This window comes from Sebastes umbrosus, chromosome 14, assembly GCF_015220745.1.
Source record: "Sebastes umbrosus isolate fSebUmb1 chromosome 14, fSebUmb1.pri, whole genome shotgun sequence".
Classification (NCBI taxonomy): Eukaryota; Metazoa; Chordata; class Actinopteri; order Perciformes; family Sebastidae; genus Sebastes; species Sebastes umbrosus.
The window spans coordinates 946,734-971,917 of NC_051282.1; the positions used below are offsets into that span (position 1 = coordinate 946,734).

A 25,184-nucleotide genomic window follows, 5' to 3' on the forward strand; every position below is an offset into this window, starting at 1 on the left:
GTCAACGCACACTTATGGCTATTCATATGTTTTTTTCCTAAATGTTTTAACAGATAAGGTATAAAATATCATTATTTTCATTCCATGCTACTTTATACTTCTGCCTGACTACAATTCAGAGAGAAATATTGCACCTTTACCTTTATCTGACAGCTATTAGTCTACTAGTAGCTTTACAAATCAAGATTTTACACACAAAATGTGTGATGAACTAGTAAAATATCACTCACTCAAACCACCCGTCAATATAACCTACACATGATGTATATAATAATGCATAAAGAAGCATTTTACCAATATTACATCTTTTTACTTAAAGCTTCAGTAGGCAGTATATTTTTGGCATCATATGGCTAAAATTCCATAATAACCTTTCAGCATATTGTAATTCAAGTGTTCTGAGAGAAAACTAGACTTCTGCACCTCCTCATGGCTCTGTTTTCAGGCTTTAGAACATCTAGCCCGTGACAGGAGACTTTGACCAATCACAGGTCATTTCGGAGAGAGAGCGTTCCTATTGGCTCTGCTCCGGCTGGGGGGCAGTGCTTGGTATTTCCTCAACAGATCTCAACATGGTTGCCGGGTCACAAACTTTCTCATTTTACAGCTAAACAGTATACTACAAGATGATTCTGAGAACATGTGAGGAGAGAAATAGGCATTACAGTAACAGAGTATTGATTCATATTTGATCAGCGCTGCCTAGTTTGACTGTTTGATCTGAGTTGGTGAGTGATTGACAGCTGATCAGAGACGGCAGACTCCAGATCAGCTCTGATTGGTTGTCTTCCTCCAGTCTGTGAAATCTTGCAGATGCCGTTAAGAGCACCGGAGGACACTGATATTTGATAAAAATAACATTTTTAATCATATTTGCTACAATCTGCCTACTGCTGCTTTAAGTGTTTTTCATTACATGAAGATTACTTGTAATGGAGTATTTTTGCACTGTGATATTTTGGTCATGCAAAGTTTTATTATTTCATTAAGTAAATCATGTTTACTTGATTTAGTGCTCAATGTGTCTTTCATTTTTCAGATTTCAGATTTTCTTTACATTTAGTAAAAATGTAAAGAAATATTTGCTGAATTTCAGTCTTAATAAGTTTTTATTTTTTATAAGAGTTCATTTGAGAATGTATTTCTACAAAGCATGTTAAACATGGGAAGCTGATGGTATTTAACCCATGCGGTGTAACTGAACGCGCTCATTTCTGTCTGACAGATGGTCACGGTTAATAAGATGACAGACATGGTTTTATTTGTAGGCTAATGGTGAATATGATAGATGTCTGTAGCGGGTTTTGTGCCACTTGATTTGATCAGTCTGGATGACTCAGAGAGGAGAGACGTGCAGCGAGAACGCCCCAGGGAGCAAGACCCCTGAATATTAATGAATTAATATAAATTTTGACTTAGAAAAGTTCACAGTTCTATCAGTTAAAGTTATAGTACCTTTATAGGAGTAGCCCATAACATGTGTACCTTTTTAAAGCAATTTGAAATAAATATTTTTTTATTTATTTGTTTGCATTTCAGAAAATGTTTTATGTAAAACCCAGAATGTAATATGTATTTTAGATGCACTAAATGGGTTTAGTTTTAACAGATATTATTGTATTCAATTTAAGCAATGAAAATGTAGATTTTTCTAAAAAAGGAAACCAATTAGTTGTTTATTTTAAGAGACCCGTCCTATTTTCTCTATATTTTCTCTCCGATTACTCGATGTAACTATCAGTAGAATACTTGATTACTAGAATAATGGATAGCTGCTGCAGCCCTTCTTTAAGGGGAAGTTAACAATGCCAACAAACACAGGGACAAAGAAACAAGGTGATATTTAGACTAGATTGACTGAAATGTTCCATATAATCTGATGACAAAAAAAGACTAAAATACCAACAGTTTTTATTGACCAACTATACTATATAAATAGTTCCGGTTATCTTTGACCTCGACAAAACTAAAATTCCCAGACTTTTAGTCGTCTAAAACTTGACTAACAAAACAGGATGAGGTTGAATTGATATGATAACAACTGAGGACATTTGACACAGGTCTAAGACCTAAATAAATAATAATAATAATAATAATAATAATAATAATAACTGACAAAATTAACACTACAACAAGAATTGTTAATCGATTTCTATGTTTGTTTTTTTGTTTTGTTATTTTTATTTATAATTTTTAATATAAACAATGACTGTGGCAGCAATGATTCAACATAAGCATGCAAACAGGTTCAGATTATTACCACAAAGATTCAATCATCCAGACATAATCTGTTCAAGCTCTTATATAATAGAGACAGGATATATATATTACAGCTGTTTATAAGTAGAAGATGAGGAAGAGGAGAGTTAATGTTCCCCCAGAAGGCCTGATTCAGGTCAAACACACACTGCTCTGGGTACTACTAGTAGATACTGATGTCATTTTAGTGTTGTAATTTTCCTCATCGACTTCCAGCAAACCATGTATATATACACCGATCAGCCATAACATGATGACCACCTGCCTAATATTCAGTAGGTCCCCCTTTTGCCGCCAAAACACCCCTGACCCGTGGAGGTATGGACTCCACTAGACCTCTGAAGGTCTGCTGTGGTATCTGGCACCAAGCCGTCAGTAGCTAGATCCTTGAAGTCCTGGAAGTTGCGAGGTGGGGCCTCCGTGGATCGGACTTGTTTGTCCAGCATATCCCACAGATGCTCCATCGGATTGAGATCTGGAGAATTTGGAGGCCGAGTCAACACCTCCAACTCGTTGCCATCCACATGATGTCAAAGAAAACGTGATTCATCAGACCGGGCCAGCTTCTTCCATCGCTCCGTGGTCCAGTTCTGATGCTCACTCATTGAAGGCGCTTTTGGCGGTGGAAAAGGGACAGCACGGGCACCCTGACCGGTCCCCATATGCAACAAACTGCTCCTCACTGTGTGTTCTGACACCTTCTATCAGAACCAGCATTAACTCTTTCAGCAGTTTGAGCTCCAGTAGCTCTTCTATTGGATCAGACCACACGGGCCAGCCTTCGCTCCCCACGTGCATCAATGAGCCTCGGGTCTGACCCTGTCGCCGGTTCACCGGTTCTCCTTCCTTGGACCACTTTTGGTGGGTCCTGACCACTGCAGACCGGGAACATCCCACAAGAGCTGCAGTTCTGGAGATGCTCTGACCCGGTCGTCTAGACAGCTCTATTTGGCCCTCGTCAAAGTCTCTCACATCCTTACACTGGCCCATTATTTCTACTTCCAACACAAAGTCAAAATGTTCACTTGCTGTCTAACCACTGCCAGGTGCCATGGTAACCAGATAATCCCTTATTCACTTCACCTGTTAGTGGTCTGAATGTTATGGCTGATCGGTGTATACTACTGTAGAACTAAAGACTTTTCTTTAACAGTTGGTGAATGAACGATGTCTGGGTGTTGATGTTGGACTCTGATGATGTTTATTGGCTGTAAATGTTTTCCAAGGCTCCTCTTTATAGTAGCGATGCGGATGATTAGATTTCATCATAAAATGGTCTGTGGTTTGATACAAAGGTCAGTATAATACAGTAAAGCCTTTATTCAGTCTAACACTTTCATTAGAGGAGCTGCTGCTGCCTCAAACACTCTGGGCACAACGTGAGTAACTGTTACTCGGATCATTTATCTGTTTACTGTGAATTGTCCTTCCAGAAATATTCTATTCTATATGTCTATTTTTGTGTTTTGCTTTGTTCATATAAATTCTCAAATATTTTCTTTGTTCTCTGTTTGTCTCTCTCTTTTCTCTGCCCTTTACTTTCACTGACTGTCTCAGCAGCAGCTTCATTTCAACATGGAAAGGTAATATTTACTATTAATGATACCACCTTATTCTTGAACTAAGTCATCATTCTTATTAACTGTAATAAGACAAGAGGTAAAAGTGGGTTTGTATTATTAGTGCTGTTCATATTATGAACATAACCATGTTTCAGAGCTGACGATATGAAACAGAAAGGCTGCTCTCTTTAGATGATTCAGTTACATTACAGCATTTGATACGTGCTTCACAAAACAACCTGAGATGTGATTTCTGGACTCTGATATGGTTGAGGTCCACGGGTTTGGACTTTGATACTCAAGCTAGTTGACAGTTTATTGTTATATAGTCTGATTATTCTAGTCAAGACCTCCTCTATCACATTTAGTTTGACAAGTTGCTGCAGTGGCTGCAGTTCATTGATAACAGTGACCTGTGAGATGGGTCACTTTCACAAAGATAGACTCTTAGATCCATCCATCCATCCATCCATCCGTTCGTCCGTCCGTCCGTCCGTCGTCCGTCCATCCATCCATCCATCCATCCATCCATCCATCCATCCATCACACAGAACTGTATTTCTTGATTATCATATAGGGCAGCGGTCCCCAACCTTTTTAGCGCCAAGGACCGGTTTAACGTCAGACAATATTTTCACGGACAGGCCTTCAAGGTGTGGCGGATAAATACAACAAAATAAAATGATACGACCGGCATAAAAACAGTGGTATATTGTAAATATAATAATAAACGTGAATGCACTGTGTACTCATATGCAACTTTATTAGCAGCGTCCTCTTAACATCGCGCCAACAACATAACATGAGTATCATCCTCTCTGCCCCCTAACGCTCTCTGGTCGCTATGGTAACGTTTAAACATGCCTACAAAAATAAGATACAGATACACCACAAAAACGAATATAAAGTGCATGAAAAAATTAACTCACCATAACGCTAAATCAATGTGAGCCCTGAGCTTGTTTCTCTGCAACGAGACGGTCCCATCTAGGGGTGATAGGAGACAGTGACACCCGAAGTGTGTTGCTTATGTCCAGTCTACTCCGTAATTTAGTTTTGGTTGCTGTCACTGCAGAAAACCCCGCTTCACACAGATAGGATGTCGGAAATGGCAACAGGGTTTTCAGTGCTGTTGTGGCGATCTCAGGGTATTCTGCCGAGACTTTAATCCAGAACACCGGCAGAGTTGTTGTCTCGAACACACTTTTAAGGCCGCCGTCATTTGCGATCTCCAGCAGCTGATCTTCTTCTTGCACAGACATGCTGGATTCTCCTGGTTTGTTGACAAATGGGTCGCGGATCCATTCCTTGGCAGTTCGTGGGTCTTTTGTGGTTGGGAAGTAGCGCTCGAACTCTTTTAAAAGCAAAGACAGGTGATCGTGCACCAGCTGGGAGAATGAAGGCTCGGGCTCAGTCTCACCCAAAATCCCCGCTAATGTTTGAAACATGTCCAATATGCCTCTGTTCACGCGCCGTCCCCACAAATCCAGTTTGGCTTTAAATGCAGCTACTTTATTAACGTATCACTACGATGTAACGGAGAGAATCCGGTCATTTTTCAAAATAAAACATCATTCAGATTCAGATAATAAATAAAACGGAAATAATGTAAGTTATTTATTCTTTCTGTGCGGCCCGGTACCAAATGACCCACGGACCGGTACCGGTCCGCGGCCCGGGGGTTGGGGACCGCTGCCCTATCTCAGCGGTCCCCAACCCCCGGGCCGCGGACCGGTACCGGTACCGGTCCGCGGCCCGGGGGTTGGGGACCGCTGCCCTATCTCAGCGGTCCCCAACCCCCGGTGTTAAAAGTGTGTTCGAGACAACAACTCTGCCGGTGTTCTGGATTAAAGTCTCGGCAGAATACCCTGAGATCGCCACAACAGCACTGAAAACCCTGTTGCCATTTCCGACATCCTATCTGTGTGAAGCGGGGTTTTCTGCAGTGACAGCAACCAAAACTAAATTACGGAGTAGACTGGACATAAGCAACACACTTCGGGTGTCACTGTCTCCTATCACCCCTAGATGGGACCGTCTCGTTGCAGAGAAACAAGCTCAGGGCTCACATTGATTTAGCGTTATGGTGAGTTAATTTTTTCATGCACTTTATATTCGTTTTTGTGGTGTATCTGTATCTTATTTTTGTAGGCATGTTTAAACGTTACCATAGCGACCAGAGAGCGTTAGGGGGCAGAGAGGATGATACTCATGTTATGTTGTTGGCGCGATGTTAAGAGGACGCTGCTAATAAAGTTGCATATGAGTACACAGTGCATTCACGTTTATTATTATATTTACAATATACCACTGTTTTTATGCCGGTCGTATCATTTTATTTTGTTGTATTTATCCGCCACACCTTGAAGGCCTGTCCGTGAAAATATTGTCTGACGTTAAACCGGTCCTTGGCGCTAAAAAGGTTGGGGACCGCTGATATAGGGGACATATCATGAAAAACTCACTTTATCCATCTGGGTATCTGGAGTTCCTACCAACCCACAAACTGTGAAATCAGACAACCAGTCAGTTTATTATGGGCTGTCTAAATCAGAAAACATGGGATTTAACCAGTCATTCAGATCTGGCTCCCCTTCCTGTGTCACATGCAGCTCATTAGAATATACCACCCACAACTGGAGAAATACCTTTGCAAAGGTGCACCATGTTTTTCTCTCCAGCCAATCAGAGCAGGGCTTTAACATTCAATGTGGAAGAAAGCACATAAAAACATCTAGAGGATTAATAGGGGCTTAGTGCCCTTACAACATTCTATAAAAAGCAGCACAGTAACAGCTGACAGTGAGAGTCATTGATCACCACCGGCCCAGAAGAAGAACAAGAAGAAAGGCACTTTATTAATTAATTAATTAAGAAATTACATTTTTTCACTCTGTTATATTTGACATAGTACACACAAACATGCCCTACTGGGACGTTGTGACAGACAGGACTGATAACATCGATGACGCAGCACTTGCTATTTCAGGATACATAACATTCTGTGAGGACATGATTATTCCAAAAAAGACTATCATGGTCTTTTCGAACAACAAGCCTTGGGTGACTCCAGAGTTAAAGCAACTTCTTAATGAGAAAAAGTGCCTGTTTAGGTTGGGTGGAAGCAAAGAGGAAAAGAAGTTAGCACAGAAAAAGATTACAAGCAAGACTATTGAGTGCAAGACAGCATATAAACATAAATTAGAGGTTTTCTTTAAAGAGGACGCCAGGAAAGCATGGCAAGGGCTACAAACAATTACAGCATATAAGCCCAAGAGTCACAGTATGATGGTTGATAATGACCTTGATATGGAGGTATGGAAGTAAGGGACATGGTGAATTCAGACATCCAAATCTCTATACATCATGTCGGATCCCATTTTAGACGTGTAAACCCTAGTAAAGTACACGGGCCAGACTATATTAGTTGCAAGGCACTGCGGGCATGCGTGGATCAGTTGGCACAACCTTTTCAGAGGCTGTTCCAGCAGTCAATAGACACGGGAGTTATCCCTAATCTGTGGAAAAGATCAACAATTGTGCCAGTGCCAAAAAATAATAGACCTAAAGAACTTAACGATCTGTGCTCTGTTGTTTTAACATCTGCAGCAATGAAATGTTTTGAAAAAATCTTGTCAAAGCAACTTCTTTCTGAGGTCTCATCTTCTCTAGACCCTAACCAATTTGCTTACCGAGCAGAGAAAGGTGTTGAAGATGCGCTGCTGACTTTGACTAATAACATCTTTGAGCATCTGGAACAAGCCCAGAGCCTGGTCAAAATTGTGTTCATAGATTTCATCAGCGCGTTCAATACGATCCAACCACATCTCATGGTGAGCAAACTGGTGCATCTGGGAGTGAATCCAAAACTTATTATATGGATTCATGATTTTTTGTCTTCCTCTAAAACTAGTAATACAGGCGCCCCCCAGGGGTGCGTTCTGTCCCCTATCTTATATACTTTGTATACCAACGACTGTCAGGCATCTGCCTCAGCTTATTCTTATTTTAAATATGCCGACGACACAGCATTGGTTGGATTTTTAAAATCTGAAAATTCAGCAGTGGAAGGTTTTGAGAGGGAAATACAGAGCTTTATCCAATGGTGCTCAGATGCTCTTGAGGTCAACGTTAAAAAAACGAAAGAGATGGTCATAAATTTTAGTAAGAATAAGATAACAGTTCCTCCTGCCAAGATTAAGGGAGAATTAGTTGAGCAGGTCTCAAGTTATAAATACCCTGGAGCTGAAATCGGTGACCACTTAAAATTCAGTGTATGTGCACAAAGTAAGTCTAATAAACTACAACAGAGGCTGTTCTTTCTTAGGAAATTGATTCATTTTAGAGTTGAACGTTGTATTCTTCAAATGTTTGACAATACTGTTTTGCAGAGCGTTCTGTCTTTCGGTCTGATTTGCACCTTTGGTAATATGCGTGCTGAAGATCATGTCAAACTGCAGCGCATGATCAAGACAGCAGGCAGGATCATTGGGATCGATCAGGTGTCTGCAGCACAGCTGTATAGGGACCTTATTCTAAAAAAAGCAGATCAGATCCTCAAAGATCCTACCCATCCTCTCCATCAGAAATTCAAAAGGAGTAGCAGATCAATAGCAGATTCCAGCTGAAAAAATTAGAACAACGAGGTAAAGCAAATCTTTTGTGCCGACGGCAATTAGACTTCTAAACGAGAGGTAAATAGGCTGTAGCCCACCCTATACTGTATACTGTTTTGGACGGTGTTTCTCTGTATACTAAGACTGTCGGATTGCACTTTGTATAGAGTTTATATTTTATATTGTGGAGGGTGTATCTTTTTATTTTTTTTTGTACTGGCGGTATTGTACTGGATGTTCTGCTAGTGTGTGTGTGTGTGTGTGTGTGTGTGTGTGTGTGTGTGTGTGTGTGTGTGTGTGTGTGTGTGTGTGTGTGTGTGTGTGTGTGTGCTGGAGGGGGGGAGTGTGCATGGGACTGCGCTGTGTGCAGGATCCTGGGAAGTGTGTTTGAGGTTTTTATATGTTGTTTTTATGAGACGTGTATATGACCACATGAATTTCCCCTTGTGGGATAATAAAGTTGACTTTTGACCTTTGACCTCTTCCTCTCTGTCAACCAGCACCCAGCAGCAGAGCCCAGACCCACCTGGACCTGGACCTGGACCTGGACCTGGACCTGGACTTGGACCTGGACCTGGACCTGGAAGTGGACCTGGACCTGGACCTGGACCTGGACCTGGACCTGGACCTGGACCTGGACCTGGACCTGGACCCGGCTGTGTGTCCTCACAGAGTGAACGGTCAATAGGTGCCCTGATTGATTTTAAAGGCAGACAGGATTCTTTGAAACAGAGGTACAGTATGTTTTATGTTTTATGTTTTATTCAATTCAATTCAATTCAAATCACTTTATTTGTCCCCGAGGGGCAATTGTAGAGGCTCGTAGAGTAGCACAATTAACAACACAAAACAGGAAATTTCAAACATCTTGAAGGTTAAAATAATGATACTAATATAGTACTCATACTAGTAAATACTTAAAATAGTGCAAATAGTACAGTATACACAATATACGGTACATATGGATGTAAAAAACGGATGAATGAAAAAGCAGTCCAGGACCGAAGCCATGTGGAAGTGTGTGTGTGTGGGGATGGGTGGGAGGGGGAGGGGTTAGTTGGGTGAGTAGAGGGACGGGGATGGTTGGGAGTGGAGGAGCAGGACAGCCTTGGAGACAAAGGTGTCCCTTCTCCTCTATGTCCTGCAGCCTGGGCAGCGAAGCCAGCGTCCTGAGGGGAGCCACTCAAATGCAGGGAACAGGACGTGTGAGGGGTCCTGTAAGATCCTGCCGGCTGACCTTAACATCTGCTGCTCGCACAGGGTGGAGAGAGCTCTAACAGGAAGTCCAATAACTTTGGAGCAGACTTTGACTGTGCTCTGCAGGCGGTTTCTGTTCTGAAGGCTGATGGAGTAGAACCAGCAGGTGATGGAGAAAGTCATGATGCTCTGAATGAAGGAGTAGTAGAAGGTTGTGAGGATGTCCTTGCTGACCCCAAAAGAGTTGAGCTTCCTGAGGAGATATTGTCGCTGCTGGCATTTCCTGAGGATCTCCTCTGTGTTGGAGGAAAATTTCAGCAGGTTGTCAAAGATTGTGCCCATGTACTTATATTCCACAACAGTCTCTACAGGCTTCCCATGGATGGTAGTGGTGACTGCCGCAGCCAGATCTCTCTGCTTGTTGGAGAACGTCACTACCATCTCCTTGGTCTTGTTCACTTATGAGCATCAAAGTGATTCTGATTTTATACCCAAACAATGAATGAAATGAAGGAGTCCACATCGCCGCTCGTTGCATGTTCGGAACTCATATGGAGTGATTTGGACAAAAGGTCCAAATTAAGGCAGCAGACACCGAGATATCCTGGAATGAGCCAAGCTTAGAAAACACTGGATCCTACATTTCCCATAATACAATTCAGTAGCATCATCTAATAAACACTCCATGCCTGATAAAGACCCACTTCTTTTAATTTGTAATGCAGGCTTCCTGTTACACATTAGAGTACAAAGGTCAAGATCTGACGACATCAACAGTATGGAAGCCAATAAGAGACAGAAGGATTTGGATTTTAACAGCCACTGTATACTTAAAGGGACTGTTTGTAACTTCTTACACGTATAAATCATTGCTGGTCGGTGTCCCATGCGTGCTCGCGTGTGGCTATCCTGTTCAGACTCAGACTCCAACACAAACTACAGTGAAGCACCAAAACCTCTTGGTTGTATCTAGTGAAGCCCGTCTGTTAAACAGTGTTGGCCGCGGTCGGAGGACGCGGAGGAGACCGTAGCTTTGGTCTCCAGGACCGGAGTCTCTGCTGTACTCTGCTCCTCTGCTCCTCTGCCTGCCTTCACTCACACACTGCATTTGTTCTCACTCGCTCTCTCGCTCCACTCTCACGTGCATGTGCACACACTCCACACTGCAGAAGAGTTAGTTTAGCTCTGAGAATATCTAGTGAATGTACAGTGGACGTTTGTGCAGAAATAACTGCTGCAGCGCCTCCAGACCAACAGAGGTTTCCCGTGTCTTGTGAAGTGACGGAGCTCTGCAGAGAGAAACGTTATCGTCTCCGACCGGGTGCCGGTGTCTCCCCTGTTCCCTCCGGCCGCGGTCGGGAGGCTGAGGCAGAAAAAGCCAACACTAGGATCAGCATTGATTCATGGAGAGACCTTCGTCTGGTCAGCTAACATTACTGCCAAGAACAGGACAGGACAGGACAGGACAAGGCAGGACAGGACAGGGCAGGGCAGGACAGGACAGGACAGGACAGGGCAGGGCAGGGCAGGGCAGGGCAGGGCAGGGCAGGGCAGGGCAGGGCAGGGCAGGACAGGACAGGAAAGGGCAGGGCAGGGCAGGGCAGGGCAGGACAGGACAGGACAAGGCAGGACAGGACAGGACAGGGCAGGGCAGGGCAGGACAGGACAGGGCAGGGCAGGGCAGGGCAGGGCAGGGCAGGGCAGAACAGGACATGGCAGGACAGGACAGGACAGGAGAGGACAAGGCAGGACAGGACAGGACAGGACAGGACAGGACAGGGCAGGACAGCGGAGGACAGAACAGGACAGGACAGGACAGGACAGGCAATCGAGGCTGAATGCAATCAAACCAACTTCCGAGGTCTCTTAGTGAAACGCTTTGAGAGGTCAGAAGACTAGAAAGGTGCTATATAAATGCAAGTTCATTTACCGTTTTCTTCTGGCCTATCAGAGCACGGTCTGTCAGTCATGTGATCCAAGAAAGCGGCTCGAAAATTGAAACCCAAAGATGACTAACACAGGAAGAACAACAAGGCTCCTGTAGTCGTCCAGTTTGTGATCCCAAAGCTCTATCATCTATCCTGTCCCAGGTAGCCTGGATGTTCATATTTAGATCTGAAATTACCAACATTGGAAAATGTATTCAAATGCAGCTTTTGAAATTGCAAATCAAGAAATTTCATATTGAATTTTCAAAGAGGCAAATTCAGAACAAATACAAATTTAGATACACGGTTTTCAAAGCAAAATAGATCAATGCTCTGAAGTTAGTGGTATTTAAATTTCAACATTAAGTATTCAGTGGCTGTTAAAATTCAAATAGTTATGTTATTCTCTCAGACAAGACTCCACTCTGAGGAAGAACAACATTCTATTCTGTATATACTCTCTACATTATTCTGCACTTTTTTGCTTTTTGTACTTCTGGTTAAATGTTAAACTGCATGTCGTTGTCTTGGTACCTCCTGTACAAAGACAGTAAAGTTGAATCTAATCTAATCTAGTCCTTTATTACTATCACCCAGCTATAAAGGTAAAAATGTCTGACTGATGATAAAATAATAAAAGCCTGAAGGGTACTAAGGGGTAAGAGAGATAAAGTTGGTCTGATTGTGTTGGTGCTCCTCCTCTCTGCCAATCAGCATCCAGGATGAGAGACCAGACTCACCCAGCTGTGTGTCCATGGAGGACCATTCAATAGGTGCCTTGATTGATTTTAAAGATCAACACCATGCATTGGAAAATATGTAAGCATGAATGAATTATTATTATTAACTATTGATAATCCAGCAGTGTCAGCATTTTAGCATAAAACCTACTTCCATGACACTCAGACAGTCAAACTATTAAACTTTATTACACTTCAGGCATTTGGTGTTGCAGTAATAAACGGTATATCATGTAATTTAGTATTCAGTGCAAAATTGTATTTCGTGCAGTTTTGTGTCTGTTTTGTAATGTATGTGTGTGTGTGTCATTGTAAAACTTCCCTCCAGGATTAATGAAGAACTCTATTTATGGATCATTGCATGTTTTCAGAGTCCACCGGGGGGGCTCAGAGGCTACCAGCATAGAGCCTTTCCAGCAGCATCAAACAGATCTGGAGTCCATATTTACGGTTTGTGTATGCTACTACAAAGATAAATGATATGTAATACAATATCATACAGTCCATGTTAGACTTTCTGAAAGGCAGTTCATACCCAGTGGTTGTGGTGGTGTGTTTATTTCCTGTGTTTTTGTGTTGCAGCTGCTTGAAGAGACCATGATCACGTTTGTGAAGAATGAGCTGAGAATCTTTCAAAGGGTTCTCCGTCCAGATTATAATGAAGACTCAAAAGTTCCGGAGAAAAGGGAGGACCTGGAGGACACAGAGGAAGAGGAGGAGGAGCAGAGGAGGAGCAGCAGGGAGGCCCTTCTGAAGATCACACTGCACCTCCTGAGGAGAATGAAGCAGGAGGAGCTGGCTGACACTCTGCAGAGCAGTGAGAGCTTTAATACTCAAATGGTTGCTAATAGGCTGTATTCAGGCACATGGGATTTTCTAACATGCTGCTTTAGAATAAAAGATTTTAAAAAACAGTGATGTCACAGGGTCCTGGAGTACACCTCTACATCACTGCAACAAGGTGAGAAGTTACACCACTGGAGGACCGTAAAAACAAGATTATCAGGGGGTGTTAACTATCCAACACATTTTACCATGATGAAAAAAGTTATAACAATTCAATCTGTACCAGGCTGCTGGCAGCTATAGGCGTGGCTTTGGTGTGTGTGATGACACGGAGGAGGTCAGTGTAGGTCAGGGGTCAGCAACCTTTACTATCAAAAGAGCCATTTTAGGCAAAAGTATAGTAAAAGTAATAGTCATAACATTACGAGAATAAAGTCATAACTTTAAGAGAAAAAAGTTGTAATATTACAAGAATAAAATCATAACCATATGAGAAAAAAAGTTGTAATATTACGAGAAAAAAGTCATAACTTTATAAGAAAAAAGTTGTAATATTACGAGAATAAAATCATAACCATATGAGAAAAAAAGTTGTAATATTACGAGAAAAAAGTCATAACTTTATAAGAAAAAAGTCGTAACATTACAAGAATAAAGTCATAACTTTATGAGAAAAAAGTCGGCACAGTACGAGATAAAAGTCATAACTTTACGAGAAAAAAGTCATAATATTAAGAGAATTAAGTCATAACTTTACGAGAAAAAAGAAAATAACATGTAAAATTACTACTTTATAATATTATGACTTTTTCTCGAAATCTCACATTTATTTTTTTTTCCTCAATGTGGCCGTAATACTCCGTCATACCGTCGTACCATAGGCCTACAACGATGGTATATAAAAATGAAAATGTAAATAAAAAACAGTTATTGATTTCCATTTTTAGAAATCGACAGGGAGCCACTGGAGAGGAGCTAAAGAGCCGCATGTGGCTCCGGAGCCGCAGGTTGCTGACCCATGGGTTAGTCTCACATGGCCAGTTTAACTAGCTGATGAGTGGCCTTCCTTTACTGGGAGAAATGTGTCATATGGGCCAAATGACTAATCAAACTAGCTCACTATTGCCAGTTTACCACCTGTGTAGTTCCAGCCATTACAGGCAGTTCATCAGGCACATCCAATACTGCTTTCAAATGAGAACAGTGCTTGGATCGCTCAAAACACCCTTAAAGGTCCAGTGTGTAGGATCTGGCAGTGAAGTTGCATATAGCAATAAGCTGAAACTCCTTCCGTCCATGTCCGTGTTGGAGAGCTACGATGGGCGACCTGAAAGCATGAAAACGTGAATGTCCCTCTCTAGAGCCAGAGTTTGGTTTGTACATTCTGGGCCACAGAAACATGGTGGCCGGCTCCGTGAAGAGGACCCGCTCCCTATATAGATATCAATTAAAACAATGATCCTTATTCTGAGGTGATTATACACTAAAGAAAACATACTTCTGAATATTATATTCCATTTTTCTATTGGAACCCCCTAAATGCTACACACTGTTCCTTTAAAGCAGAGTAGTACATACTACCTTAACAATGATGATAGTCAGTGACAGTAGGATATTGAGATATTAAAGGGTTGATTCTAGTGTTTCTCAATGGGGTTGTGTGAGGTACTTCTCCATAGTCAGTGTATTACGTTCAGTAGATGACTGTCAGCAAACCCCCAGTTTGGAGAAACAGACAGGAGTACCAGCAGGGGAGCAAAGTAATGTACTGTTATTGTGTGACTCTTGTGAGTCCAAACTAACCAAAGTCACACAATAACACAAACAAACTAACCGATCGTCGCAGCGGTAGACCAGCAACTCCTGTGTTCTGAGAGGTAGAATTACATTTTTTTTCAATGGAGTCTGGTTGCTTTGGTGAGAGCATAGATAACGACTTCAGTTCCCCATCGGAAACATCGACTGTATAGCTGTCTCACGTAAAGGTAAACCAGCAAAATATTCTAAATATAGCGTAAACTGATATTGATTTTTTTAGGTGAACCTTTCTTTTAGGTGTCTAAAATCTGTTTTGCTGCCGTCCCCGTCCACAACAGTACATTACTTTGGTTCCGTGCTGGTACTCCTGTCTGTTTCTCCAAGCTGGGGGTTTGCTGACTACCATCTACTGTAGGTAATACACTGACTATGGAGAAGTACCTCATACAGCCCCACTGAGACACACCAGAACTATCCATTTAAGGTGGAAAATGTAAATATTCATCATTAATGTGGAGATTTAGCTGCTTTACTTTAACATTTACCCGTTGATTTTATTTTCTATATGTCCTTTCAGAAGCTGTTGGTCCTATATGCCAACAAAATCTCAAAAGTAACCTGAAAGAGAAGTTCCAGTGTTTGTTTGAGGGAATCGCTAAAGCAGGAAACCCCACACTCCTGAATGACATCTACACAGAGCTCTACATCACAGAGGGAGGAAGTGGAGAGGTCAATGACGAACATGAGATCAGACAGATTGAAACAGCATTCAGGAAACCATCAGGACCAGAAACTATGATCAAATGTAAAGACATCTTCCAACCATTACCTGGCAGAGATCCTCAACCAATCAGAACAGTGCTGACAAAGGGAGTGGCTGGCATCGGGAAAACAGTCCTAACACATAAGTTCACTCTGGACTGGGCTGAAGACAAAGCCAACCAGGACATCCAGTTCACATTCCCATTCACTTTCAGAGAGCTGAATGTGCTGAAAGAGAAGAAGTACAGTTTGGTGGAACTTGTTCATCACTTCTTTACTGAAACCAAAGAAGCAGGAATCTGCAGGTTTGAAGAGTTCCAGGTTGTGTTCATCTTTGACGGTCTGGATGAATGTCGACTTCCTCTGGACTTCCACAACAACGAGATCCTGACTGATGTAACAGAGTCCACCTCAGTGGATGTGCTGCTGACAAACCTCATCAGGGGGAAACTGCTTCCCTCTGCTCGCCTCTGGATAACCACACGACCTGCAGCAGCCAATCAGATCCCTCCTGAGTGTGTTGACATGGTGACAGAGGTCAGAGGGTTCACCAACCCACAGAAGGAGGAGTACTTCAGGAAGAGATTCAGAGAGGAGGAGCAGGCCGGCAGAATCATCTCCCACATCAAGACATCACAAAGCCTCCACATCATGTGCCACATCCCGGTCTTCTGCTGGATCTCTGCTTCAGTTCTAGACCATGTGTTGAGAGCAGGTGAGAATAGGGAGTTACCCAAGACCCTGACTGAGATGTACATCCACTTCCTGGTAGTTCAGTCCAAAGTAGGGAATGTCAAGTATCGTGGAGGAGCTGAGACAGATCCACTCTGGAAGACCGAGACCAGCAAGATCATCATGTCTCTGGGAAAACTGGCTTTTGAGCAGCTGCAGAAAGGCAACCTGATCTTCTATAAGTCTGACCTGACAGAGTGTGGAATCGATATCAGAGCAGCCTCAGTCTACTCAGGAGTGTTCACACAGATCTTTAAAGAGGAGAGAGGACTGTACCAGGACAAGGTGTTCTCCTTTGTCCATCTGAGTATTCAGGAGTTTCTAGCTGCTCTGTATGTCTTTGTGACATTCATCAACGCTGGTGTCAACCTGCTGTCAGAACAGCAATCAGCATCCTGGTGGTGGCGTAAGCTAATAACATTCATATCAACTGAAAAGCCAATGTTCCAGTGTGCTGTGGACAAGACCATACAGAGTCCAAATGGACATCTGGACTTGTTCCTCCGCTTCCTCCTGGGTCTCTCACTGGAGACCAATCAAACTCTTCTACGAGGTCTGTTGAAACAGAAAGGATGTGGCGAATATACCAATCACGAGACAGTGCGGTACATCAAAGAAAAGATCTGGGAGAATCCATGTCCAGAGAGGTGCATCAACCTGTTCCACTGTCTGAATGAGCTCAATGACCATTCTCTAGTGGAGGAGATACAGCAGTACCTGAGTTCAGGAAGTCTCTCCACAGACAAACTCTCTCCAGCTCAGTGGTCAGCTCTGGTCTTCATCTTACTGTCATCAGAAAAAGACCTGGACGTGCTTGACTTGAGGAAGTACTCTGCTTCAGAGGAAGGTCTCCTGAGGCTGCTGCCAGTGGTCCACGTCTCCAAAATAGCTCTGTAAGAGCACTGCTAACCAAATATAGTAGATATATTGAACCAGACATTAATTTTACGGAGGATAAACTAAAATATAAATTATTTGTCTGCACGCTTTTTCAGGCTGAATGGCTGTAACTTGTCAGAGAGAAGCTGTGAAGCACTGGCATCAGTACTTAGCACCAAAACCTCTAATCTTAGAGAGCTGGACCTGAGTAACAACGATCTGCAGGATTCAGGAGTGAAGCTGCTCTCTGCTGGACTGGGGAGACCACACTGTAGGCTGGAAACTCTGAGGTGAGTATCCTTTTATCTAGAAAACTAGAATTACCGCCTCGCGGTTGGATCCCTCCGCCAACAACATTGTCATAATTAGCATATGAATTCTTGAGTTATGGCTAAAAATGTGTTTTTTGAGGTCATGGTGTCCTTGACATTTGACCACCAAAATCTAATCAGTTCATCCTTGAGTCCTAGTGGACGTTTGTGCCAAATTTGATGAAATTCCAACCAGGCGTTCCTGAGATATAGCGTTTACGAGAACGGTTCAGACGGACAGACAGACAGATGGACACCCCCGAAAACATAATACAGGTATAAAGGTACAGAGGCATAAAAAAACAACCGTTTGCAATACTACCTAGCCTGTGTAAAACACAAGTCTACAACTCTGACTGGACAATATCTCATACCTGACACTGACTTACATTTAAAGCTAGGATTCAAAAACTCCTTCAGGTACGGTGGAACAAAACCCAATAATCTGTGGTGTTTGCTTGGCAGACTGTCAGGCTGTCTGGTATCAGAGGACGGCTGTGCTGCCCTGGCCTCCGCTCTGAGCTGTAACCCCTCCTATCTGAGAGAGCTGGATCTGAGCTACAACCATCCAGGAGACTCAGGCGTGAAGCTGCTCTCCGCTGCCCTACAGGATCCACGCATGCAACTGACTACTCTCAGGTATGGAGAGACTTACTGACAGGCAGAGGTCATTTCCATTTCTTCTTCCATTTTTTGTTTCCTATCATGGTCACAATCACTGTGGTAATAGGACTTTTCCCTGGTGACTTTCTCATGCTTCTTTTGGGGGATCCCCAAACCCTCCCAGGTCAGAAGGAAGTGATCTCTCCAGCCTATTCAAAGTCGAATCTAAGGTCTCCCTCCAGTCAGTTCTACCTAGAAAGAGATTCTAGGCACCCAAACCACCAGAACAAACTTATTTAAATGTAAAGGAGTAGTGAGACCATGCCAGGAATCCTGATCAAGGTTACTTGTATCTGCAATCTCATTCTTTTGGTCACTACCCAAAGTTGGTTTCTAGGTGTCGGTCTCAGACTTGACAACCTGGTCTTCATTCCAACTGCATCACATATAATGCTGCAGCGCACATCAGAAGTTATGGTCCAATTAAGCCAGAAGGACGACAGAGTCCCCAATGAAAGCAAACCACACACTCTCCAGACATCAGATGCACTTTGATGGCTTGTTCAAGAATATCGACGATGCATGGATGTTGGAGAAATCTGAATTCATTATCCAGAGCCTCACCAAACTCCTCCCTTCCCCAAGCACTCAATTCTCAATTAGTAGAAGTACCTGCGGTCCTTTTGGTCTGCCGGTACTTCTCAACTGAGTCACCACCTTCTTGTTCGACAGTGGGTTCTTGGGTTGCTGCCATGTTAAGTGTGCAGACCCTTTGCACATGTTTCCAGGATATTGAGTTTAAAAAGGGTCTATTCTGAGTCAGTAAAGCCCTTGAGATGGGCATCAATGGTACAAATACATCTCTTGATTAAACAGTGTTAACATATTGTCAGTTAACTTATTGTTAGAAAGCTAGCTCACTTAGTCACTAGGTGGCAGTTAGTTAACTGGCAGTAAACTATTTGGGTTGGTATGTGACTGGCTACCTTGCCAGTCACAGTACTTCACCAACTAGCCCCACAAGTAGTCGATACATCACCAAGCTTCCAGTATCGCCTTTACTGTAAAGACACGCGAATAAATGTTATTGTGCCACTTTCTTTGTGATTGGGCTCTTGCTGGGTCTACCAGCCCTGTCCCACAGCCTTTCTGGCATCTAATCCAACTCACCATCGGTGCAGCGATCAGTCGACAGCTCAACTAGAAAATCTTCAGGTCAGATGAAACAACTAGGAAGTCTATCATAACCTTTGGCGTTCTGTCCAGTGTTTGAACATGGTGGTTTTTGGGGCCAGTCCTCAGGTAGCACACATGCAACAACAACTCACCAGTCTAGTTCCAATTATTGGTGGCCATTCTACTCAGTCATGTGCTATCAGGTGTTCCATTCCTTGCCAAGGTTAACATCGAAGCCCCAACATGATCTCATCCCTACATGTCATATTTTGCTGCTTGGGCAGAAGCCCTTAACCCGACCCGCCAGATGGTTTATTACACAGAACCATCTGAGAAGCCATCAGTGGAAATGGTTTGGAAAAGGGCAGACACTTCAAAAAATACTTGTCAGGAGATTGGATGAACCAAATCGAAGAATCAAACTCTGGCCAAAGCCAGTCGGGAGAAGTGCAAAAACATCACCTTCAGTGCTGTTCTTTTTCTCTTCTTTCAATGAAGTAATCCTCTCCAGTTCTGCTATAACTGATGCTATTACAGCATCTACACTGAGGAGGTTCCTCAGGAGCTGCCATTGTTGTTTAGAATGAACAGTTGCCTCTCCGTGTTGTCTCTCACTATGACCTCACTGTGTCACACGCACCTAAGCCACGCCCTTAGCTGGCAGTAGCTCCTCACAGGATGCTGATTGGTCCGTGCACATGCTTTACTTTTTATGCATTACTTGAAGCCTGACATTCTCGCACAATCTCGTGACATCACAAGAATCCAGCTGCTGTGCAAGGTAAAGAAGCCCCCGCCATCACCAAAATGATGCTGGTGGCAGCTTTTATGTAGTATCTTGACGCTGAAGGTTTGCACGTGGTTAACATTGTGAAAGGCTCAGAGTTAACGTTGTAACACGTGGTTAACATTGTGAAAGGTTCGCGGTTAACGTTGTAACACGTGGTTAACATTGTGAAAGGCTCACGGTTAACGTTGTAACACGTGGTTTACACTGTGAAAGGCTCGCGGTTAACGTTGTAACACGTGGTTAACATTGTGAAAGGCTCGCGGTTAACGTTGTAACACGTGGTTAACATTGTGAAAGGCTCGCGGTTAACGTTGTAACACGTGGTTAACATTGTGAAAGGCTCGCGGTTAACGTTGTAACACGTGGTTTACATTGTGAAAGGCTTGCGGTTAACGTTGTAACACGTGGTTAACATTGTGAAACAGTGGTGGTCAGGTTCAGGCAACAAAACCACTTGGTTAGGGTGAGAAAAAACATCATGGTTTGGCTTAAGAATGCATATAACATAACGTAAGCTATGGTGTAGCATCATGTGACTGTCATTTTGCCAACGCGATAGCATCACAACCGTGTAGGAAGTAGCGGGGTAGGAAGCAGGAAAGGGGCTACTTACCCCACTACGTTCTGCCCCTGGCCTGATTTAGAGGCAGCTGGTGTGATCCCATCACAAAATGGTCCCTAGTTATTATTTATGAATGAGAATATGTTAATTTGACTGTATTTCTCATCCCCAGTGTGGAACACGGTGGAGTGAAGAGGTTGATGTCAGGTCCGAGGAAGTGTAAGTGTGCGTTTTTATCTACTTTGACTCATAATGACAAAGCACATTCCTAATTCTTGTTGTAAGGATGCAGACTGATATGATTGAATGTAGAGGTGATTGTCAAACTGTTAATACATGAATGAATTAGAGGTGTAATATGATGTGTTGTGTGTTATTGTCCCCATCAGATGCCTGTGAACTCACGCTGGACCCAAACACAGTGAACAGGAGGCTCTCTTTGTCTGAGGACAACAGAAAGGTGACTGAGGTGAAAGAGGCTCAGCCTTACCTCGATCATCCAGAGAGGTTTCACCACTGGAAGCAGGTTCTGTGTAGAGATGGTCTGACTGGGCGCTCTTACTGGGAGGTGGAGTGGAAAGGATGGGTTAATATTGGAGTGGCATACAAAGGAATCAAGAGGAAAGGGCAGGGTGACGACAGCTGGATCGGACAGAACAACAAGTCCTGGAGTCTGTTACGCTGTGATAATAACTACTCCGCCTGTCACAAAAACAGGAGAAGAGTCATACCCATCCACTCGTCCTGTGACGCTGGCAGAGTAGGGGTGTATGTGGACTGGGCTGCTGGTGTTCTGTCCTTCTACAGAGTCTCCTCTGACACACTGACCCACCTCCACACCTTCAACACCACATTCACTGAACCCCTCTATCCTGGGTTTGGGATCGAGTTGAAGCCTGAATCATCAGTTTCTCTGTGTCAGATATAGCAGCAGGTAAAATCACCTGTTGTCTGAAGAAACATACACAGAGACTGAATGGAAACATACAGTATACACATCATTCAGTGGAGAAAACTGACAACAGTTGTAGGGCAGACCTAAATGAACATAGAAAAAGCATGAGAGGTTAGTATACTTCAACTTGTCAGATAGTCGAACAGCATCAGAATTGGAAATGTATAAATCAATTAAGAAATTAATAAGAACAAATTGAAAAAATAAACGAAAGGGAAAATTAAACAGAAGAGTAAATAAATAAGGGAATTCATACAAAAATAAATGAAGAAGCAAATTGAAATAGAAATATCCATTTATGTAACATTTTAACAATTAACTGATGGCTCCATTTATTTCTAATAATTTAATTGAGTCATTTATTAATTGATTGATTGATTGATTGATTTTTTCATCCTCCACACCCCTGGACCCTGGTATTAGGGGGAGTTGAGTCCAACAATCTTTGTAACTTTCTGAAACTTCCAATCCGACAGCATGCCCTCTTCACACAGTGATCGGCCAGGTGTGCTGACGTGTGAAGGTAGTCGAGTTAGAACTTCACTCTCGCTGACGCTCTTCATATCACGACTACTTTTGTCACTTTTCGTGTGTACACACAGTTACAATACTAAGAATGCCTTCATGGACAGAGAGTTAGAACAGTTAACTCCACTGGGACGGTTACACTTCTGCACATTGTGGGATGACACGTCGTAGTTCTTTTTGAGCATACTCCCACCCCCCACCCATTCTTACTGCAGCTGTTAGCTGTACCCCATCTACACTTGGGCGGATTGAATTGTTTAGTTCTTCTGGTGTTTGTGGAAGTCACCGCAGCTTCAGGTGCATTATCACTACCACTACCCTGATTTACATGTAGCTGATTAGGCCAACGGGGACGCATCAACAACCAAAGTGTCTTAAATCTCATCTGGATTTTATCTGCATACGAAAAACTTGAAATGAAAAATGTATATGGGGCCTAACTGCTAATGGGTCAAAATTGACTATGGTCACTACATGTGGAGCAGTGACTGAAATAGCATAAGACTGACACCAGAGAGGCCACACAAAGAAAAAGCCTGTTAGTCAGTAGCAGATGACGCGGTTCTATATGTACCAGCTAAGTCACCGAGCAAGGCAGTAGAGATCCTAACTGCATACCTGGATGATGTCCATCAATGGCTGCAACGTAATCATCTTGTATTCAATTTAAAAAGGACAGTTTCTATATGTTTCTCTATTAGAAAACAGGGCTCACCTAAAAATGTAAAATCCAGATACAGAATGAGGAAATAGTCAGTGAATTCTGTTTTTTAGGAGTGGTTTTGGATCTGCAGCTCAGATTTGATAAACATATGAGGACAACTTCAAAAACGGTTAAGATCAACCTTAATTGTTTTAAATTAATCAGACATTACATACCCACTCAGGCTGCCCAGTTATTTATGCACTCTATGATTTTCTTTAATTTTTCATATTGTAAGGACAGCGTGGGCTCAAGCATCACCATCTACAATCACACATCTCACATCCTAATACAATCAGGCACTGAAAATAATGCTGGCATCACTGTCACATACTAAAACAACACAATCTACTTAGCTTTGAGAGCTTTACTCATTTTTGTTTTCTCAGATTAGTCTTTAAATGTGTTAATAGTCTGGCCCCAGAGCCTCTGTCCAGATATATCCAAAGAAAAGACAGTAATAGAGGAACTAGGAGCAGCTGTAAAATATCACATCGTAGAACTACATTTGGTCAATCAGCTTCCTCCATAAACGGCCGTCAGCTCTGGAACACATTACCAACTGAAATCAGATTAATTCCAGATATTAAGGCCTTCACAACAAAGGTTAATGCTGGCTAAAAGCAGACCAAAGCTGTATCCATTTTTAGCTCATTTTACTGTAAATTACCAAGGTGTACTGGTGTAGGTGTATTACTGTATTGTGGTAGTCAATGTATGATGTGTATTTTATTGTATTTTCATATTTGCAGTGTATTGTGGTTTTGTCATATAGATAGTTGTATATTTTAATTATTATGAACATGTAAAAGCCCAACTAGGGACACCAGTTGAAAATTAGCTATAAACTCTCTGTTCAGCACATCAGTTTCAAGCCCTGTACTGGAACTGTTGTTGTTGTTAAATTGCATCGTCCCTATCAATTAAAATCAAATGATCGACCACTTCTGGGTCTGTGACATTTCACAATATAGACTTGGAAAAAAAAGTTTGGAAATTTGTGTTTGGTTGATTATTTCTCTGTTGTTGCAATGCTAATTGTCATTGTATTTTACATGGTTGGAATGTTTATTTACCTTCACAGTGATGTTCAACTTGTAAGGATCATGCATTTGTGGGATGAGCAGCACAGCTGATTATGTGGGTAGCGCCCAAGAAAGAGTTGCCAAAATGCTCTGTCAATGGTAAACAGTGTATTCTCCTGTTGGTATTGACTCTTGTTTTGAGTTGTTTGGTGGATTGGATGATTGAACTCTCTATCAGTAACAAGGAACAAACAAGACATATTGGCTATTTTACACTTTATTCATTTAATACACCGTCAGGAGCCTCAGTAGCGGTGGAAGATCCATACGCAGCCACAACAGCCTGGCACCTCCTCCTCATGCTGGTCACCAACCTGGTCACACGTTGCTGTGGGATGGCGTTCCATTCCTCAACCAGGATTCGTTGCAGGTCAGCCAGCGTGGTTGTGTTGGTCACTCTAACATGTACAGCACGCCCAAGCTGATCCCACAAGTGTTGAATTGGGTTGAGGTGTGGACTCTTGGCAGGCCGTTCCATTCTCTCTACTCCCACATTGTGGAGGTAGTCTGTGATAACCCTGGCTCTGTGGGGGTGAGCGTTGTCATCTTGGAGGAGGAAGTTAGGTCCCAGATTGTGGAGATATGGGATCGCCACTGGCTGCAGAATCTATATTCGGTCTGTTATCTATCTATAACAGACCGTTGCTATCTATAACAGACCGTTGCTATGTATAACAGACCGTTGCTACGTATAACAGGCCATTGCTATGTATAACAGACCGCTGTTACGAATAGCAGACCGTTGCTACGTACAGCAAACCGTTGCTATGTATAACAGACCGTTGGTATGTATAACAGACCGTTGCTACGTATAACAGACTGTTGCTACGTATAACAGACCGTTGCTACGTACAGCAGACCGTTGCTATGTATAACAGACCGTTGCTACGTATAGCAGACCGTTGCTATGTATAACAGACCGTTGCTACGTATAACAGGCCATTGCTACGTACAGCAGACCGTTGCTATGTATAACAGACCGTTGCTACGTATAGCAGACCGTTGCTATGTATAACAGACCGTTGCTACGTATAACAGGCCATTGCTACGTATAGCAGACCGTCGCTATGTATAACAGACCGTTGCTGCATATAACAGGCCATTGCTACGTATAACAGACCGTTGCTATGGGCGCAGCTCTGATGTCAGACTCTGGAGGACCGTTTTCGTGTCTAAATATTGATTTCTTCAGTTAGTAGCTGTGTAATAAGCAGGATACTGTACAGCTAGTGGGTCATTGTTGTGAAAGAAT

At 42.7% G+C, this 25,184-nt stretch overlaps 1 protein-coding gene across 1 annotated transcript; it reads left to right on the forward strand.

The window, feature by feature from the left end:
* Positions 1–11,992: 11,992 nt before the first annotated feature.
* LOC119501130 (protein NLRC3-like) lies at positions 11,993–21,636 on the forward strand. The gene is made up of 9 exons (XM_037791273.1): positions 11,993–12,167; positions 12,277–12,381; positions 12,674–12,752; positions 12,885–13,119; positions 15,424–17,233; positions 17,336–17,509; positions 17,996–18,169; positions 20,834–20,880; positions 21,051–21,636. Exons 2-9 carry the CDS (start codon positions 12,317–12,319, stop codon positions 21,587–21,589), a joined length of 3,123 nt encoding a protein of 1,040 aa, XP_037647201.1. The 5' UTR covers positions 11,993–12,167; positions 12,277–12,316; the 3' UTR covers positions 21,590–21,636.
* The last annotated feature ends 3,548 nt before the right edge of the window (positions 21,637–25,184 follow it).

What these genes read in the sequence shown, in the direction of transcription:
- LOC119501130 (XM_037791273.1), top strand. Translation starts at nt 12,317, where the DNA reads ATGGAGGACCATTCAATAGGTGCCTTGATTGATTTTAAAGATCAACAC. An exon ending in CACGTCTCCAAAATAGCTCT is followed by an intron (nt 17,234 to 17,335) that starts GTAAGAGCACTG and finishes ACGCTTTTTCAG; the next exon opens with GCTGAATGGCTGTAACTTGT. An exon ending in TGTAGGCTGGAAACTCTGAG is followed by an intron (nt 17,510 to 17,995) that starts GTGAGTATCCTT and finishes TTTGCTTGGCAG; the next exon opens with ACTGTCAGGCTGTCTGGTAT.